Here is a 19,818-nt window from a genome sequence, read left to right as displayed (position 1 = left end):
GATCAGATTCTGAAAAGGTACGAATTATTGAAACACTCATGAGGATGGGGAAGGAGAGAAACCAGCCACCTCTGGATTTTCACTGCATTTATTTCACAGGAAAGAACCTTGTTCTTAGTTGTTAGTTTGTTGGGAGTTTTTTAAAATCAAATATTTTAATAAAAAATTCAGAATTAATTGTGAGAGTGAGGAGCCTCTTGCTGTCAACTTTAACTGCCCTAAAAGTTTGGTTTGTTGCTGTTGGTCTATACCTTTACATTTTTGGATCCTAAAAATCCCACCCTGTCCCCCCAGCTGCGCATGCAGGATTAGCTGGAGGAGTGACCTGAGCTGGTTTCACCATGTTTCACCAGTGCTCCAGGGGACTGGAAGACACAAACACTGGAGGCAGACACAATGCTTTACACAACAGAATGTTGCTAAAATTAGAACCAATGCAAACAGAGTTGATTTTTCATGACAGACTTTCCAAATAATTTTGAGAGCTCCTTTAAGAAGAAACACATTGGAGATTTAAAGCCATCTAGGCAGCTCCTCACACCCCCTACAATGTGAAGAGAGATTATTATTAAGAGGCATGAAATTATAGAAGACATAATTTGATTTTACAAATTAAGATTCTCTGTGACAGCCAACATTTGTTGATGAGATGTCCAAAGCCAGCTACACGATGCAACACAGCAACAACAACAACCAAAAAAACCAAAACAACAACAACAAAAAAGAAGTGCTGCATTGTGGAAAACCCAGGGTGTTTTCCAAGCAAAGGCATAGCAACTTTCATTTGCCTATGCTCAGAATAGATTGAACCAGGTTGACTTCCCTCAAAATAGCTGAGATATCCTTGAAAGGCCTCTAGATTTTTACAGTGCAGGTAACAGCATCTCCATGCATCTTCATGACTCATGGTGACACATATTTTAGCTTACACAGGCTTATGAGACCTGACATTAAACTATTTTTGGTTCACTTTTGGGCTACTTTTTACTCACCCACACAGAAGAATAATGTGAATGAAAGTGTGTCTTTTCTTTTTCTTGGATATGAACTCAACTCCCTGAGCCTAGGCTAGTACTATTGTAAGCACAGCATCATTTAATGATGTTCACACATTTTTCTATCTCAAAAGTGGGTGCATTTTTTGGCAGCATCAGACCTAGAACAAACTCTTCCAGATCCTTGTACCTGCAGACACTTCAATTTTCCAGCCTAAATGATTTATGACCATATTACATCCATTTGCTCTTGAGCTAATTTCTCCTCACTTGCTCTTACCATGAGATGTATTTATAGACACTGATCATATCCCCTCTCAGCCTTTGGATTAAAAAACCAAACTTCTTTAGTTTCCTTCTGCAAAATCAGTACACCCTTTCTCTAAGCAGCCAGCAAGCTCCCCTCTGTGCCTGTTTAATTAGGGTCCATCCTTCCCATCTTCCCTCCTCTTCAACACCGCAGCCCTGCAGGGTGACAGAAAGGTGATGGTCCTCCTGCATCGACATCCTTCTCCCTGTTCCTTCCAAGGAGCTGCTCTTATTGAAGTCATCAGCAGTAAACAGCCGAGCCTGTAACTCTCACATTCCACATCACTGGATTTCACACCACTTCAACTATGCCCGTGCTCAAGATCTCCCAGCTCCCCGTGAAATGTCCCTCTCTCCCTGCACCAACAACATGTATCACTTGTACTGTCCTCTCAGCACAGTGACCTCTCCTTTCAGCATGGCCCACCATGATTCCCATTCTCATCAGTTCCCAATCCCTGTAATTAACACTAACAGAAAAATAGACAAACTGTGTCAGATCAAAGGTCCCTCCTGCCCTGTAACCTGTCACTGCCAGGGGACAACAGGATACATGTAACAGCCAGGAAAGCACACAGAAATTATACTGAGAGGTGTTGCTATTTCATATTTACACGTGTTGTTTAATTTTTCTGTTATGAATTTGTGCAAATAGTTTTCAAACCCAGTTAAACTTTCTGATACATGGAACATTTGATGTTATTAAATACAAACATTTAATTTCCATTGACTTGCAGTGTCAAGTTAAACCTTTGATGTTACTTCAGATGTTTAATGACTACAGTGCATTTTTAGTCCATTCAAAGATTTTTAAAGAGGACATTCTAGCAGCTGTCTTATCAATAGAAGACCACTACATTAGTCTAGTATGGCCTGCTTTTGGTGATATCATGTCATACATATTTTTTCATATTTGCTTTAGTAACTTTGTACAGTATTGAGAGTTGTACTAAAGAAGGAGACATGCATGGGAGGATGAGAAGAAAATTACGTCCATCATTTTTATGGGTATTTCCCCTCTCACAGGATCACCCTGATCAAGTAGATCTATAAATACCAGGAAAATCCTGGATTTAATATGCCTTATTGCTGCACTCCAGCACAGACACTGGCTCGAGCCAGGAGGGTCAGCTAAGTCGAGTCCACTTCCACTGAAGGCTGCTTTTAAACCACACTCCCCTGTCACCCACCTGGCCACTGCCCTTCCATCTCACTCACTGAAATCTAACACAAGCCAAATATTTAATCCTGGAACCATGTTTATACTTTTATGTCCTACCAACTTGTATGTACATGTAAAAGAACCTTTTACATTACATGCTTTGCAATTTGCAACCAAGCTTGAACAGTTGGCAAATCCTCCCTGTTCCTACATTTCCTGACATATCAGGATTTTTCCGTCCCCTGAAGACTTTTTGCTCATTCCTAAAAGCTTTCCTGAAGCAGTGATTTATCCAAAGAAATACTGAGCTCTTCCTATTTGATATTCTCTTCTTTCTTGTTTGGGATATTGATTTTGTTTAGGCAGGAGAACCTTGGGTTTCCATCAGGCTCCAGGATAACACCCTGGAGCCCCCCTGCCCAGGGACTCCCCTACATGTTTCATTTTCCAAGGGGAGGGCTGGAGCTGTCCTGGTTATTGAAGTGACAGCAACTCTCAGCCACCTCTAGGAAAGATTTGGCAACAGCACTCCTACACCCTGTTAGGCACTTTTCCCTCTGGTATGCCACAGTTTTTTACGAAGTCTGACCATCCATCCCATGAACCAGAGCTACTCAACTTGTTTTGGTCATTCTTCCATGGATTTAAAACTGATTAAAAGCATTAACCTTGGATGTCTGTTCAACAAGTTCAGAATCGTCTATTACTGGCTGTCCTTTTTTTTTTTCATCCTAAACCAAATAATGATGCAGTTGTTGTATCCATGACTCTCTAAGCCTTTCTGACTAGCAACAATTCTTCTGCAAGTAGATCTGATTATCTAAAGAGTGCCATAATAAACCCAACTGGTAATTGTACTCTTTTAATATGAGAAACCTTCTTCATAGGCAAATTTAACCCATGAATCCTTAGCAAGATTCTCAGTGCTGCCCTCACAGAACTTTCCATAATAAAACGTAACTTTGATTACTCTGAAATTGGACAAAGCATAAAGTGATGCATCTAGCTTTTCCTGTTTCCCAACTGAAAGAGAAACTTACCTTCACCCATGAGAATCCAAAACCTGCCAGACTATTTCAGATTTCATTATATGCCACTGAGTTAAAAGCTTGCTTTGCCCCTTATGATTTTGACAACAGCTCTACCTAAACTGAGCATTCAAATGACTTCAAATAAAGACTGAAAACGGAGGAGGGCAGAAGAGATTAACATGTTCCAAGGCTAATCATTTTTTCCAGTATATTATCACATGAACATTAAGGAAAAAAAAAACCCAATACCATCAAAAGAACAGATGAGGCAGCACTTATCTGAAGATTATAACACCTCAAGATTCAGGTCAGATTTACATCTTGCTTCTATCAAGCGTTTTGTTTTGGTTTTTTCCTCATGTCTTCTATGTGCATGCTTGCCAATGAGGTGCAAAAGGTTAAAATTTACAGTGATTTTTATTACACCAACTTTTAAATAAAGACAGATGTAGCCAGAAGCTTTGCACCTCTGTTTTTATTGTCCAGCCTACAACAGAGGTGGAAGGATGTCCCAGAACCACCACTGAAAGCACAGAACACCTATGCTTCAAGAGGGCTGCACAGGCTGTCACTCAGTTTCTTTATTCTTCCCCAATTTTGTATGGTTGAAATGACCACAGACAAAGCAGAGCAGCACTAAGTTGCCTTCCTCAGCAGACCCACCTGGGTTCCTATGTTTCACCATCATCCCTATAAACTACTTTAAAATAAAATAAAAATACAGCAATAAATCAAATTTCAAATAAAAATACAACAATAAATCAAATCCAGCAAGTTTTCCGTTGCCAGAAAAGTACTAACCTTGTCCCCACCTCCTACCTCCCACTGATATTAAAGAGGTACACAAAAAAAGTCCTACTCAGCAGGATGAGAATACAGCTTCAAAAAAATTCGGTAACTTAAATTTAATTTTAGATCTGCAAGTGCTGCCAAGCACCACTTTATTTGTCAACAAAACATTTTGATTATTTGGCAGAACAAAGCAAGCTCCCTCCCTGCTTGTTCTACAGACATATTTGGCACTGGTTAATTTGTATGTCTTTAGACATATGTCAAGTCTGAAGCTGTTTCAGGCTTTAACCCTGCAGAACTTCTCTGTTTTAAGTACTTGTTTTTCTTAAAGGGGGAAGAGCAGTGAGCTAAAGCCAAGAAGGGATTTGGTCCTGCAATGAAATGGTTAAAAATCAGACTCTGCTGATGTGTGCTTCTCTGATCCATTACATTTCTCGCAAGCTGAGCTAAGAGCTGAGCACCAAGTATCAACTGTAATATGATCCAAGAGTTTATGGAAAAAATAACTGCACATACCAAGCATGCACATTTAATAAGATTTTGTTTCCATTAAAATATTCAAGAAACACGATTTTTAAGATCTGCTTCTCTCTCTGACCGATTTTTAACGTTTCTCCTCCCCCTCCCCTAAATACACACCTCCTTTCCAAAAACCAAACCCTTAAAAAAAAAAAAAAGGGAAGAAAGAAAAAAGCAGTCCTACTGCAGGGAAGAGAGGCTTGAAAAACAACTTTGATTGGCACTTGGCCTGACCCACAGAGGAAGAAAAACAGTTTTTGGACAAAGAGCGCAAATATTTGAGCTCATTGACTTACAGCCTTTCTTAGCATTTGCAAGAGCCGACCTGGAGCAAAACGCGTCGGGAGAGATTGAATTAAAATAAAACCAAAACCGGCATCGCGTTCATCTTGGGCGCTCGGGGACTCGGCGCGTTTGAACAGCTCAGCAATTTTAATTCATTTGCACTGGACAAACAAAAAGCACCTCCACCGACGCTGCCGTGAGGAGGTGCCGGGAGCGGGGGGCTCCGCCGGGCAGCGGCCGGGCGCTGCGGGATGCGGGGGGCTGCCAGCTCTTCGCTGCTCTTCTTACATCTGTACAGCTCTGATCCCAGCCCCCCCCCCGCACAGAGACTCGACGGAGATGGCGGGGGTGAATTTCGCCGGGGCAATACGTGGATGATAAACTTTACGAGCGCGGCTGGGCCCCGGGTCAAGTCCCCGCAGTGCCGAGCGCCCCCCAAGCCCTCGGGATGCAGGGAGCAGCCTGGGACAAGCCTGGGCAAGTGACAGCCGTCCCCAGGGCGATGGGGGCGATGGGGGCGATGGGAGCGATGGGGGCGATGGGGGCGCGGGACTTGGCACCCCTCGGCACCCCGGGCTCCCCTGGCCCTGCTCCCCTCTGCCGCCCGCACCCCACGCTCCGGGCTCGCCTCCCGGAGAGCCTCGCGCACTGCCTCCCTCCATCCCTGCTGCCCGCTTCCCCGCTGGCACTGCCGCCGCACGCTCCCGCCCAGCCCGCCGAGCCGCTGCCCCTCGCTCCCCAGTCCCCCCACGAGCCTCTCCCGCGGCTCCCGCCGCCCTGCGCGGGCACCCCCGATACCTGTCTGGGCACCTTCCGGCAATTGCCGCACACACGGTACTGCCCGGCGGCGGCGGCGGCGGCGCTGCCCACGGGTCCGGAGCCGAGGCGGTTCATGGTGGCGTGACGGCCGGGCGCTTCGGGAGGCCCAGGACGCTGCCGCCGCTCAGCTGCCCGCGCCGCCGGCCGCCCCCGGCCAATGGGCAGCGCCCGCTCCGGCTCCCATCTCCGGGCAGCCTGCGAGAGGGGGCGGGGTTAGGGGCGTGACCGGCGCAGCGGAGGGGCGTGGCCGGCGGCGTCTCTGGGCAGCCTTGGGCAGAGAGGGGCGGGGCTGGCCCCTCGGCGCGTGCTTCCCGCTGGCCAATAGGGTGGGCGCTATGCAAAGCAGGCTCCGAGGCCACGCCCCCGGGTCCCGGTGCCGCTGAGGCGCGCCCGGGGTCCCGCCCGTGTGGGCACCGCGGAGCTGAGGGCCGGCCTCCGCTCCCGTGCCGCCCGCCCAGCCCCGGCCAGACCCCGCCCCGCCATCGCCGTCCTCCTCGTGTCGAGATAGCCCGGCTCCCGGGCCGGGAGCGAGCTGCTGTCGCTGCCAGAGCGGCGGGGTGCATGCAGGGGCAGGAGTGCGCTGCTGCCCGGCGGAGCTGGCTGAGCTGCGTGCTCTGGGGAAACTGGGAGCAGGGATGCGAGTCTGTCTGTCTGTGTGTCCGTGTGTGTGTGTGTCCGTGTCCGTGTGTGTGTGTGTCCGTGTCCGTGTGTCCGTGTCCGTGTGTCCGTGTCCGTGTGTGTGTGTCCGTGTCCGTGTGTCTGTGTGTCTGTGTGTGTGTGTCCGTGTGTGTGTTTGCCTCAGGTCGCCGGGATTGTTCGGGATGATGAGTCAGGTTTTCTAGGCTCCATGCTAATGCACGGAGATGGAGTGTATAATTAGGACAGAGGCAAATCTATTATCTGCGGCCTCGGAGAGCTGGGGTATGAGCCTCTTTTTTTTTTTTATTGCATCATGGCTTCACTGCAGTTTCCCTTGCCTGGGTGCTCTTTAGCTTTTAAATGCGCGCAGAGCAGCTTCAGCATAAGCAGTCCCACCGACGTCAATAAAAGTTCATTAAATGTCGAGCGTTACATAACTCATGTTTTGAAAGATGATGGTATAGAAGGATTTTATTTTTTATTTTTAAATCGGAACAGAATGCTATTACTCTACAAAATTTCTAAGCAGATTTGGGGTGTTACATTGTTTTCAAGGTTTCTCTCGGAGAAAGACTTAAATCAGCTGCTTTTGCTTTGCCTGGGAATACTTTCTATTTTTGCAAAAGGAAGCGTTGTATAATTTAGTCAACTGGCTGGCTAAAGGGGGCACAATGCAATTAGTAATTTACATATCTTAAAGGAGACTGATTGAACCTAGGTCTGTCTTTGAGAACAACCGAAAAGTTTCTCAGATCAGACTTTGCCACCATAAGTAAAGCCACATCCACAAAAACGTTCTCCTCCATCCTTTCTTTCCCTGCTATCCATTTGAAAAGGGATCTTTTCCTCAGGCAGAGCAGCCTTCAGCAGACTCTGTGGACTCCACTGTTGGGAACGCATCCAAATGTTGCACTCACAGGCAGCCGTACAAAATGCTTGGAGAGGAATACATGGAAGGGGGTTGGGGTTTTTTGTTTTGTTGTTTTGGGGTTTTTTTCTCCCCCCCAAACAGTGTACTGGAAATGGCATCCCAACATGAGAAAACAGCTTGTTTGCCTGAGTGCAGGTCCTTGCTGTGCCATCTCTGAATCCCACACACTGCAGCATGGTGCTACTTAAACCAGGGGAGAAGGGTAGCCAAACAGGTTCGTTTTCATCAGGTAGTCTGAATGCAATGCTAAAATCTAAGTAAACTACATGAATGATGTAAACAGCCTTTTATTTCTTGCCGAACTTCATTACAATGTTATCTGAAATAGGAATTTTTAAAAGAAGCAGCAGAGGACCAGTGTTATTAAGCCACAAGCAAAGGGGAGTTTACTCCTCAGCTCAAATAAGATCACTTTGAGTCATTTGCTGTTAAAGTGTCTGGTTCAAAACTCAAACCATTGGCAATGATGGTAGCAGATACGTTTGAAAAACAGGTAAGAGAAAGAGTCATTTGCTGTTAAAGTGTCTGGTTCAAAACTCAAACCATTGGCAATGATGGTAGCAGATATGTTTGAAAAACAGGTTTTTGGCTGAGTTACTCCTCATATTTAAGATCAGAACATTTGCAAATACTCAGATTTCGGTAATAGCATTCATTCATTTATTTTATATCCACAGTGGCTTGTACACATGGGTAAACATTCTTAGAAACCTGGTTGGATCCCATTCCCCTGCTGAAATTATTTCTGCCTTGAGTGACAACTTCAGATCTTCAGCATAGACCATTAAACCCAGGAAAAATTTCCATTAGCCAGGTGTGAAAGTTAGGCTGACTTGTAAGGCAGTTTAAGATTAAAGAAATTTGGTATCTAGTCTCTGTTCTGCCACAAACATCTTGTGAAAGAAAGCAGGACATGCATGCCTAGATGCTTAAGTATTTGGTTGACTAACCCTTAATTAAACAAGAAGCACTTAAGTACCTTTGTGGCTCCCAGTCTTGCCTTTCAGTACTTTAGTATCTGAGAAATGTCAAGAGAAATATAAACTTTGGAAGTGTTTCATTGTTTTTGGAAACAATACAGCAAATAGATGTTGCCTAAAACCCTTTTTTGCCTTCAACAATTCTATTGGATAGCTTTTCTGGAGTTCATTTTCCCCTCTGCAATTTTTTTTAATAAAGAGTTTTAATGCTAATAGATATCAGACATGTACTTAACAGGGCCAATGCTTACCCAGTATCAGTCTTAGAAAACTAGTGTATAGACTAGAGACAATATGACAATTTTCAAAACACCTGAACTCCTTCTGGATGTCATATTTGGGAATGAACTGCTGGGCTCTCTGTGACAATGCTCCTCTAAAACACCGGGTTTGTGCTCTCTTTACAGTATCCATGGAGTCCTGCTGCCTGCAAAGGCTTCTGCATGTGGGCCTGGTTTTGAGCTCTTGGATTACTCTGTTTTGAGTTAAACATGTGCATAAATTCTCCAGAATAAAAGCCGGCCTTTGTATAAGCTGGTTTCTTGGTAAATATATCCATATTCTTGAAAGTTCTCCTTGTAAGCTTACTGCTCAAACAAAGTGTGCAAAAATATCCAGTGCTCCCTTCACAATTGTCTGGCAGTTTTTATGATTCAGCTGTGCCTTGCTTGCCATCTACTGCTGTGGATTTCCTTCAGTTTTTGCCCAGCTACTGAGTCATAAAGGAAAGCAGAAGGCTGAAATTAAGGGGTACTTGAGTTACCAGCAGGATGGCATCTTGACCTGCCCAGGAATTTTACAAAGATTGTCAGTTCTGTAAACCCAGTCAGTTATCTCTGCTGAGGTCACCTAGACAGGCTGTGAACTATTGCTGTGTAAGGGTAAGGTGGAGATTTTTTAAAAATCTTGATGATATGGAGCATACTGGCTTGAGACCATCACATCCTTTCACAGAGATTACTGACTTGCTGGGATAAATTTGCGCAAGTGGTTACTGGTTTAAACAGATTTTTATCATCAATGATCATAACTTTTGCAAAGTTTAAAAAACAAACACCATGATGAAACAACAAGGCAGGAACAAACTTCCAAAGGAAGTAAGGATTACTCTGCCTCCTGAAATCATCAGATGCATTTTTGGCAGACACATTGCAGCCAGGCGTGGGCTGCTGCCCTTGCCATAGGAGTGGCTGAGATGTGATGGCCTTTGCTAGAAGGTCAAATTTCTCCTAATGCCTTATGCAGCCTTCAAGTTAACGTTGTTCAAACAGATTGGCCAAGAGACACAGGTGCATCCGAACACTGAGCTGCCTTCATCCCCCATATACTCATGTCGTGCTTTAGCAGTGCAGTGATACCAGCTTTGAACTCCTGCTGAGGCTGCAGTATTTCCACCTGGAATTTGGACAAAATGCATCTCCACTGTCTTCCAGAGAGCATCACAACCAACAGCCATCTGCTGCACAACCATTCTGTAAGGGAGCACAGAGCAATAAACATACACTTTTTTCAAGAGCAATAAGATGATCTGTAGATTGACTGCACTGGCCATATTGTGTGTCCCAGAACAGTCAGCCTGGTGGCAATGTGCTGTGCAGGTGCTGTGGGATGCTCACAAAATCTACATGCTCCTTCCCTAAATTATGCACTTACTCTACAAGTGTGCAGTGCTTTTGTTGTTCATACATTATTGAACAGCTTGATGCTTCCTGAAAAGGCTAGATTGACAAGATCAAGTGCTGTAAAATTGAACTTGTTATGCGGTGGAAACATTTGTTATTCATAGATATCCAGCAGCTTGGAGAGAGAGGACAGGAGGGGACAGCTGCCATGCAATAGCTCTGACTGGATTGCTGCAAGACTAGAAATCCCATATGGAATTAAAAGATCCTCAGGTTTTGCCCAGAAGCAGGAAGAGAGAGCATACGTGGGCACCCAGCTCTGGAGCCTTACCCAGCTCCCTGACTGCCACAGTGAAGTGCTGTGATTAAATGAGGTGATTGACACATGTCACATGCCTTACATTTCATGACTCCCTGAGTCACTCAGTAAAGCCATACTGAACATCCATGCACAGGCAAATAGATGTCGTCTCTTCAGGCCAAAAATCCAGCCCATTGACATTGTGTCAAATGAGTGATAGCCCTGCCTTCATTATCATAATTTTTGTTGCACTGTCCTAATATCATTTGCACAGCATTTATATTATGTTGTTATAGGGAAAGGAAGAGCAATAGGTAAAGTCTGTGCCCTGAGTGATGTTATGCACACTCTGACACTATAAAATGACTTCCCATCCTTACTATTACACATCCTAGTAATTGTGTGAGAGAGGGAGATGTGGTAGTTTGTGGAATTCTTCCTTGAGGGTGATAGTACACGCCTTTTCATTTGCAGGGTTTAGACCCTAACTAGATAAAGCACTTGAAATTATGTTTATCATAAGAAACAATTATGGCCTGGTCCGGGAAAGCTGAGCTCAGCGACCTAATAGGCCTTTTTAATATCTGATTTCTTTGACAGAAAACATTAAATCACTATCTAACCAAGAAACCTCTTCTCTCTCACTTCATGTTCTTCTGTGGTTTGCATGATAATTCACTAAATGTATTTCAACATGTTGTTTACTTCAATTCAGCCTTCTGAGACCACACTGGCCAGTGCTGCAAGCCCATAAATAGGGATCATCTGGAAAAAAAATACTTTATGCTTCAAGTTAAAGTTGGAAATGTTTCAGCCTGTACAATTTTTGGGAGCGATACAGAGGGGAAAATTATTAAATGGAAAAAATCGTATCTGAAAATCAGGACAAAGGCAGCCTGGTCTAACTCCCTGCAAAAGTAGAATTGCAAGTAATCCCTTGTAATGTATTCCTACTAATACTGATGTTAGTCCTACAAAACAGATTTAATGACAGCATCAAGGCTACCTGTGGGGACAGAAAACGCTCTCCCCTCCAGGACTGGAGGTGGAGTTCATGTGGCAGACAGGGATGCCTGGGGACAGGCAGGATGAGGAGCGGGGACAAGTCCCGGTCTCAGCACTGCCTGCACAGCCACAAGGAAAGGCACCAGTTCCAGCCCTGGTAAGGATGTGCCCGAGCTTTTGTCTTCTCCTAAACATGTGTGCCTGCATCAAAGCTGCAGCTGTGACATCTCTGTGAGATGTAAGTGTCCTCCGGCGCTGTGGACCAGTGGCAAGATTCCCTCAAGAAGACAGAAATGCTGCTGGCCTGTGGGTGGGAAGTGGGAGCTCCTGCCTTGGCTCCCAGCTACAACGTGTATCACTGAAGAGCACAGCCTAACCACACCTGTGTAGATCAGGCTGGGAAAAACATCTCCAGCTTTCCTTTTGCAGCCAGGATGCCATGAGGCAAAGAGTTCAAAAGCCAAGGAGCCAGAAGAGGGCAAGCAGGAGGCAGCTGGCTGGGGAAGAGAACTGGAACCTGGGGGTTTGCTACCTGTTTCCTCCCACTGCTTTGGCTCAGTATTGTGCCTGGCCAGTGCAAAGCACATAAATGTATTTATCTGATTGAAAAACTGTAATGTTTCTCAAACAGCAGAACTTGTCTGTTTGTATTTTGCAAATGAAACACTTGGTACAGCATGATGCCACATTAAGGATGGAGCTGATAAGTAAAATTTGCTTCCTCTTGTATTCACTGGCAAAGTTATGGCTTTCATTATTTTCAAATACAGAGCACAAATATAAAAAAAAAAAAACAAACCCAAAACGTAGCAGCTTGTGGGATATGGCACATACTTAAGCTCCATTTCTCATTGAAACCCATGAGATATGACCATAAATATGTTGAAAGAGCAGGCTAAATTATGGCAGAGTTTTATTCCTTGTTTTTAGACGAAGAAGAGCTGAAGTGCTGAAAAATATGACTCTTTTATGGACTTGGCTTATTTTTATTTAAAAAATGTTTTTACCCTATTTCATTAGTTTTCCAGTGGTTACACCCTGAAAAACCAGAGTGTCAGCGCAAGTGGGATTTTCTCAGAAGGTACCACACTTAGAAGCAATTAGGCGTGTGAGTGGAGGCAGTTAGCACATGGGATCTTCCCCAGCAAAATCAGCGAAGTGCTGAAGGCTTGTTTGCATGGTGTGTTTTCTTTCATTCATCTCTGCCTGGATGCTGGGGACGTTCTTGGACAGCAGAGGTGTTGAGATTCAGCCTTAAAGAAAGCCCCCTGCAGGGGAGTTGGCCGACTGAATCAGCAGCACAATTGGCGTGTGCAGAGCCTCACAACCTGCTAACCTTGGCACTTCCACCTCCCTCCCTCCTGCACAGCTAGGCGTGCCTGCTGTGATACACCAAAATGCAGCGAGCGGGATGGGCCCGGCCATCTGGCACTGCAGAGCAGAGCAAAGGAGCAGCAGTTTCCCAGGACCAGCATCAGGCAGCTCCTTTCTGCTCCTGCCTCCTCTAGCCTGCTGGTTGTCTGCTGCTGGATGGAAATTCGTGGCTCCTGCATGTAGATTTTTCTTTGAAGACTCCCTGACCTATTTCAGCTCAACTCCTGTTTGGGCATATAAATTAATAATAACATGGGTCATTGCATCTTGCTCTGCTAACATCCAGATCTGTCTGGTATAACTGAGCCTCAGGCACACAGACTATTTGCTACGGCCACTGAAGCATTTATATGGATGAAGATTCGTGAGAATACTGGACAGTAGAAGCAGAGACTGCTTTATAGGTGAAGTGATGTCTCTGTACAGCACAGGGTCTGAGATGGAAAACATAAAAGGATTCTATTTCCACAGCAAGGTCGTGTCTTAAGAATTTTATTTGTCCTTTTTTCTATTAAGAGGTCATTTTACAGGGAGAAATAACTTATTTTAGTCAGGTTGTATTGCTCTTGGACTTAACCTTCCTCTAGCTGGACTGTGAATCACTGGAGAGCATGGATTTTCTTGTAAACAGACTTCAAAGCAGCTTTTCTTTTTGCATTATTTGGCTCCCTTGTTTCAGAAAGAGTATGGACCAAATTCTTCCCTGGCATAACTCCAGTCCCAGTCCTAGTACTCCTATTCTGAGAATGCTGGGCCAAGTTCCCACTCCTTGTTTTGTCAATATATGTTCAGATCAACTCTGCTATAACCACTGGAGTCATATATCATTAGCATTAATCTACTGCTGAGCAGAATGCAGCTCCCTTTATAAATAGCACTTTGGTGAAGTTAAGTAAGGAAAATAATGCTGAATGTGGCCTTAAATGTATTACTAACTCTGTTGAAAGATCATTCACTCTTGACTTAACTTATTTCAAGCATGACAGTCCAGGAAAAAATGTATATCTGTGAGTGGCATAAGACTCAATAAGAGTCAATATGGCCCAATGTTATGTAGTATTAATAAATGTATATTTGTGCTGAAGCATGCTAAACCTCAAAGGCTGGGTATAAATATCAATGTCTATTGAATTTCAGGAAGAGATGGCTGGTGGTAACTATGCTCAATGTCATTCTGCAATATGCAATCTGTGTTTACACAGTGGCTATTCATAGGCACATTCCTGCTGGTAGGCAGAGAATTTGCCTCTTCCTAGTCAGTTTATGAGAAGTGAATTTCTTCCCTTACATCCCTGGCAGGATTGTTGGATTTCCTTTGAGTGAAGTAGCAGTGATGTGCTGTTGAGCAAGTAATGTGTGAGCCAAAAGCACTGGAGAAAGAGTGCCAAGCAGTCCACTATTGGATGAGGACAGCACTTGGGTAAAGGCAAAGGGGGTCCTGGTGCCTGAAGCAACTTTCTGCAGCTGGTGGGCAAAGCATCTTCTGTGCAGACTGGGGATCTTCTGAACATCCGCAGCGACTTCTCTCTGCGATAAAACATGGCATTCATGCATTTAATCAGAAAGTGTGTCGTAAGCGGTGGCGACAAGTCATACTGCAACAGAAGGATGTGGTTTCCAAGCACTGTCTGTAGCATGATTAAGCTTGGAGAGCAGAAGAAAGTGTTTGGTAACTGTTTGTCAGTGCGGTGAACAACTTGCAACTGTGCCAGGTAATTTTCTTGGTTGTGTTCTGAGCTGCCACGTGCAACTGTTGTTAAAGCATCGCCAATTTGTTTGGCTGTGGGTGGGAGAGAGGGTCACAATTGAATAAATCAGGTCTTTGGGTTTGCATACCCGTAGCTAGCTGTCCCAAAGCAGAGAAGCTGGCATTTAATTTGAAAAAGTCTGGAAATAATATCGTCTGATTTTAAAAAAATAGAGGCATGTCCTGTCTGTAGCATGTTTTCCTTTTCCCCACTGCGATGATGCTCATGAGAGATTGTTCGGAAACAAAAAAGGAGGCTGCTCAGCTGTTTTGGAGGCACTGTCTGGGGTGGACACCTGAGCACCATGGCGGCAATGAAAATCCTAAGTGCAAAAAATTTGTCATCTTCCCAAGCCACCTGGTACCTGAGGCTGAGTCTCTGCTGCCTCTGTGCAAGAGGGTCACTGTTAAAAGAGGGCACAAGGGGCTGGGACAGCTGGCTCCTGCCTTCTGGGACTGCTACAGACTTCTTGTGTCTTCTGTGTGAGAATTATCTTCTACAGACATAATGCCCACCAGCATACAACTTCATCATGAAAAGCAGACAGGATTTGTAATTCAGTGAAACTGGATTCTCCTTTCCCACACCTCAAATTGCCTTGCAGGTCTTTAAACGTTATGTTATTATGAAGGGCAGCACGAGGTACTGGAGAATCAGACCCCATCTGCCTCCAGATATTCCTTTCCAGAGCTTCCTGAAGTATATAGAGATCCACTCCTGTAAGATGCTTCATGAAGGGTGAAAATAAAAGTCCAGAAAGAGCAGTTATTTGTGGAGTTGTCAAAGAACAGTGTCTGTACTTGATAAGATGCAGAGAAAGTAAAACAGGAAAATACTCATACTGAAGACAAAGCTGATGTGGCTGCTGAACTCTTGATAATAGCATGAAGGGGAAAAACCCAACAGATCATGCAGAGCATGTCTGAAGTTATGTGACCGATAGATGGAAGTTTTATTCTTCTCATCAAGAAAGGCAGTTTTAATGTGAGCTCATTTCTTCTGCTATCCAGAGTTTTCTTGCAGTTTATACTAAAATGATTAGCCAGGTTGGGGTTTCCTAGGAGAGCCACAAGGCATGGGGGGACATTTGCCATCTAATTAGTTGCCATTGATTAGTGCAGGGAAAAAGGTGAGCAGCAGCTTCTTCTTTCCCCCTCAGTACCATGGTTGCATCCATCCCTGAAAGATGGGATGCTGTCAGAAGAGCAGAATACTTCTAATCTTGAGGAAGCCGAGGCATGGCCATAGCCTGTGCTGGAGCATGGTGCCCAGACTGACAAGCTTGTGTTTCCTCAGGTTTGTAGTGACACACAGGACAATGGTGTGCTGGGGGTGATTCATGAGCAGAGCCAGTTAGCTTCTCCAGCTCCGGGTTGAATGCCTAACCCTCTTCCAGCCCTTGAGCAAAGCCAGTGAGCAGCACCACGAGCCTTAATCCCATCATGTCCTGTTCCTCGAGAGGACAAATACCTACCTGAGAAGAGCCCATAAGAAGGCAGGCAGGTCCTGGGCCTCTGAGTTTTCCTGCATGCCTTGCCTAACTGCTGCAAAATTTATTTGGGACTTGGAGTTAAGGTGACATATTCCAATGCCAAGCTTCCCATGAGAACTGCAATGGCCACCCTTTTTTGGCGTATTTTAGTGATCTGAAAGCTTTATATTTGGACCTGAACACACCTGCAGCTCAGCAATTGTGTGACAGAGGGTTTCCAGCCCCAAGTGCCATGCACTGCAGCTGAAATCAGAAATGGACCTACTCTGTGCAGCAGCATTATGGGCATGTGGTGGGCTTGCCATTTTCCCACACTCTCTGTTGTATTACCTTGCCTCACTCTTCGTCTCCTAAGAGGAGGTGTGTGCTTGTGGGCTCCTCACACCACTGAAGGTATCGGCAAAGGTTTGGGGATTGCTGAAGAGCTACTAAAAACTGCTGGCTGAAGTCAGATGCTCATGATATAATGGAAAACAAAGGCAGTGTGCATCTAGGAGAATATCCTGAGCAGCACCAGGAGATTTGCATAAAGTTCTTGCACAAATATGCGTTGGAAGGAAGAAATCCTCAAATATTTGTGTTTAATGCTCTCTTTTGCACTTCTGTACATGAAGACCCATGGCAGACTTGCAGCCTGGGGTGGTTAGCAAGTTTCCTCTTTGATTAAGAAGCTAAAAAGTAGAAAACAGGAAGACCCTCCAGAGGTCAGGCAGGCACTCTGCCATCACAGGCAGCATTCAAATGACTCTGTAATCAAAACTGTACTTCACAGCAAGTGAGGTCGCAGCAGTGAATTTGAAAGAAACTGCAGGAAGAACCGGACATTTTAAGGAAACTTTGCTGTTTCTAGGTCTCCTGTGGCTTATCCAAATGGCCCCTGCTCCAAAGGTTCCTCATGGCCAGAGGCTGCAGCGCTGTGAAGCAAGAGTCCTGACGGTAATTGCAGAGGTCAGGCAAGTGCAAGGCTTTTGGCTTTTGGCTGGTGAAAATGGGACTCTCAAGCCGCAGATGAGAAACAGTGATACTGAAACTTCATCTGAGACAATCGCTACCAGGAAGATGAAACCAGCAGTTAAGGGTGTCGGTGTGAAATGAGGGAGCCAGTCAGAGAGGCGCGTTGGCTTCAGGCACCTAGGAACAAAAGGCTGTTTCATGAAGACGATGCCCTGGGAACAGTGCTGGTGAGGGGAGGAGGGCAGAAATCAAAGAGTGGGCAAAAAATAAGGTGGCTGGATATCAGTGGACAGGGTGACTCCAAAGACTGCCTGTCCTCCCAGCTGAGATGAATGGTTTCTTTCTATTTACGTAGATCTGTATGCAGAAAAACATTATAACTATGATCTAAGCAGAGTCACAGACATTTTGGCGCCTGGGCTGGTTCCCTCCTCCCACTCCAAGGAGCAGGGCTTGACCCGAGTGGTGAAACGCATCCCGCGAGCGCTGTGCGTGTCACCCCGCGCCACGCCGAGCCCTGGGAGCAGCACTTCGCCCTTCGCCCGCCGCTTCACCCTCGGCCTCCTCAGAGGGGCTGCTCGTGCTGGGGTGACCTCGCTTGGGGGAGGATGAGTGGGCAACACATCCCCCTGCCTACCAGTGCTCAGACCTCTGCTACGTCCCACACCTTTACAACGTGTCTCTGCCAGCGTTTCCCTTTGAATCCAGCAAAGCCAACAGAGCCTCAGTCACCATCCCAAGCCGAGCATGTGCTGAGTGCTCTGGGAGCAGCCAGCTGAGTCATAAGGCAGTCCAGCAATTCCTATTCAAGGGCTGCTATCTCTGCCCTTGTGGAAAATACATTTATTGTTTTGGTTTTTTGTTTCTTTGTGCTAAGGTTCAAGCAGTGCTCTACTTGTTATTGCATGTAATGGTTTGTGCACCGCACACCAGCCCAGCGAGGTTGCAGCAGTGCTGGGACTGAGCAGGTGCCCTTTGTGGAGCACAGCTGTGGCTGGCACGGTGGAGCTGCACTGGGCACCCCCTCAGCATCAGGTAGAGTGGGAAACTCAGGAACTACCAAGCTAAGATGGATCTGAGCACAAAGCCACCAAAGTGAGCCATTTGACTTGCTTGCCTCAAGACTGAATTTACTGAACTGCTTACTTACCTCAAGATTAAGGTTATAAAATTATTTGTGAGTTATTTTTTTTTCTCTCTGCAGTCTCAAGGTGTAATATGTAAGTGGACAAGATTTGAGGAAGGTCTCATCTCCTCTTTTCCTTCACAAATCTGCCTGCAGGCTGGACTTTTCCACAGGTTCCAGGACCCTACGGCAAGTAGTTTCACCTCTCAGCTTGGGAGGGGCGATTCCAGAAACTCGCTTTTGTATTTTATTCATGCAAATGAGCAAATGGGAGGCATCTGGCTGTGGACTGGAGCTCTGCCCCTGGGCTTCCCGCCTCCCCCCAGTGCACTGCACTGTGCTCAGCCCTCGGAGGGGTGGCGATTCCCTCCTCAGAACCTCTCCAAAAGATCTGTGTGTGAGGTGGCTTTTGGGGGCTGTCACCTTGCTGGCATGATGTACATACACCCTCCAAGGGCCCTCCGCACAGACCCCAGCTGCTTGGTGGTCGCTCCTTGGGCAATCTGCATCACCTGCTAGCAACCAGGGTTCTAGGGGGAGAATTAAATAAAGATGCGCATTGTTATAGGCAGAATAATGACTCATTATCCCCATTTTAGTGGCAGGATAGCTGGCCACCATGCTCCGTAAGAAGCTAGCCATGGAATCACAAACAATAAAATAGAAAGTCTATGTTTCCTCCTTGCCAGCCCCTTTTCTTACTCCCTGGAGGGCTGCCCTGAGCAGCACATAGGGAGCAGGCAGATTTTGGCTCAACAGTGCTGTTTGGAGGAGGGGAGGAGTGCTGGGCCGCCAGCATCGTGTGCAGCAGAGTGCAGAGAAGCGTGGGGCTGGCCTGATGGAAAGGGTGAAAAAACCCCACTGACAAACCCACAGCCTTTGAATGGCAGCATCCTCCTTTGTAAACAGAATATGCAGATATATTATGTAACTCCTGGTAAATTAACTGGTTTTCCATACTGTTAAAACATGGTAATTAAATGTTTGCTTGTCTAGTGCCCTTGCAACAGCAACATGTTGACTCTCTACTGTTTTTACTGTTGTGGCTATGTCATTTGTGCCCTTTCTGTGTTATTGCCATTCTGCTAACACTAAATATTAAAAATAACACCACCTCACCTCTGCATATATTCTCAGGTATGAATTGCTAGTGCATGCATTTTCAAGCTTGCCTGAAAATCTACTTTTCTATTAAATGAAAAATTAATTTAGTGCAACATCCCAAGAAAGGATATTTCATGACAGCCTCCAAACATGCAGACCTTCAGTAAATCCCCAAGAACTGGTAACATTGGCAGTGCCAAGAGGCACAAATCAGGCTGACAGCTCTGGTTTAGTATGCATTGTACAAACACAATGAAACTCATCTCGACAGCTCACAAGCCGTAGAGACAAATGAAAAAGGTTGGAATGGAAAAGGAAGTATGAGAAGATGAGGTGACTGGCACAGGTCACAGCTCAGGTCATGGGCACAGCTGAGAACTGAACTTTTGAATGTGTCTTTCTAAAGTGGTGCACTCTAGAAACAACTTGATTTGACTGTACTCTTACTTAGGTTGTACTGTGAGCTCTCTCCCACCAGCAGAAAAATCAATTGCCAGCAGAGACACTTTTTAGTTACGGGTATCACACAGGATATACCAGTGATACTGCAAATTCATCATATAAAGGGATGGTATCTAACAAGTGAGATGGAGGTTTTGAACAACAGTACTTTTATAATAACCACTGCTA

General features: G+C 45.4%; 1 protein-coding gene across 2 annotated transcripts in view; it reads right to left on the bottom strand.

Moving 5' to 3' along the window:
• The window catches only part of SESN3 (sestrin 3), a 46,069-nt gene extending 40,011 nt beyond the window's left edge, over positions 1-6,058 (bottom strand). For both annotated transcript variants that reach the window (XM_039718316.1, XM_039718318.1), the window contains exon 1: positions 5,892-6,058. In XM_039718316.1, coding sequence (XP_039574250.1) covers positions 5,892-5,987 — 96 coding nt within the window. In that variant the 5' untranslated portion in view covers positions 5,988-6,058. The remainder of the gene's footprint in view (positions 1-5,891) is intronic.
• Positions 6,059-19,818: the final 13,760 nt, after the last annotated feature.

The sequence above is a fragment of the Passer montanus genome, unplaced genomic scaffold (assembly GCF_014805655.1).
Source record: "Passer montanus isolate IOZ18808 unplaced genomic scaffold, ASM1480565v1 scaffold4, whole genome shotgun sequence".
In the NCBI taxonomy this organism is placed as follows: domain Eukaryota; kingdom Metazoa; phylum Chordata; class Aves; order Passeriformes; family Passeridae; genus Passer; species Passer montanus.
This window is presented reverse-complemented; position numbering and strand designations above follow the sequence as displayed.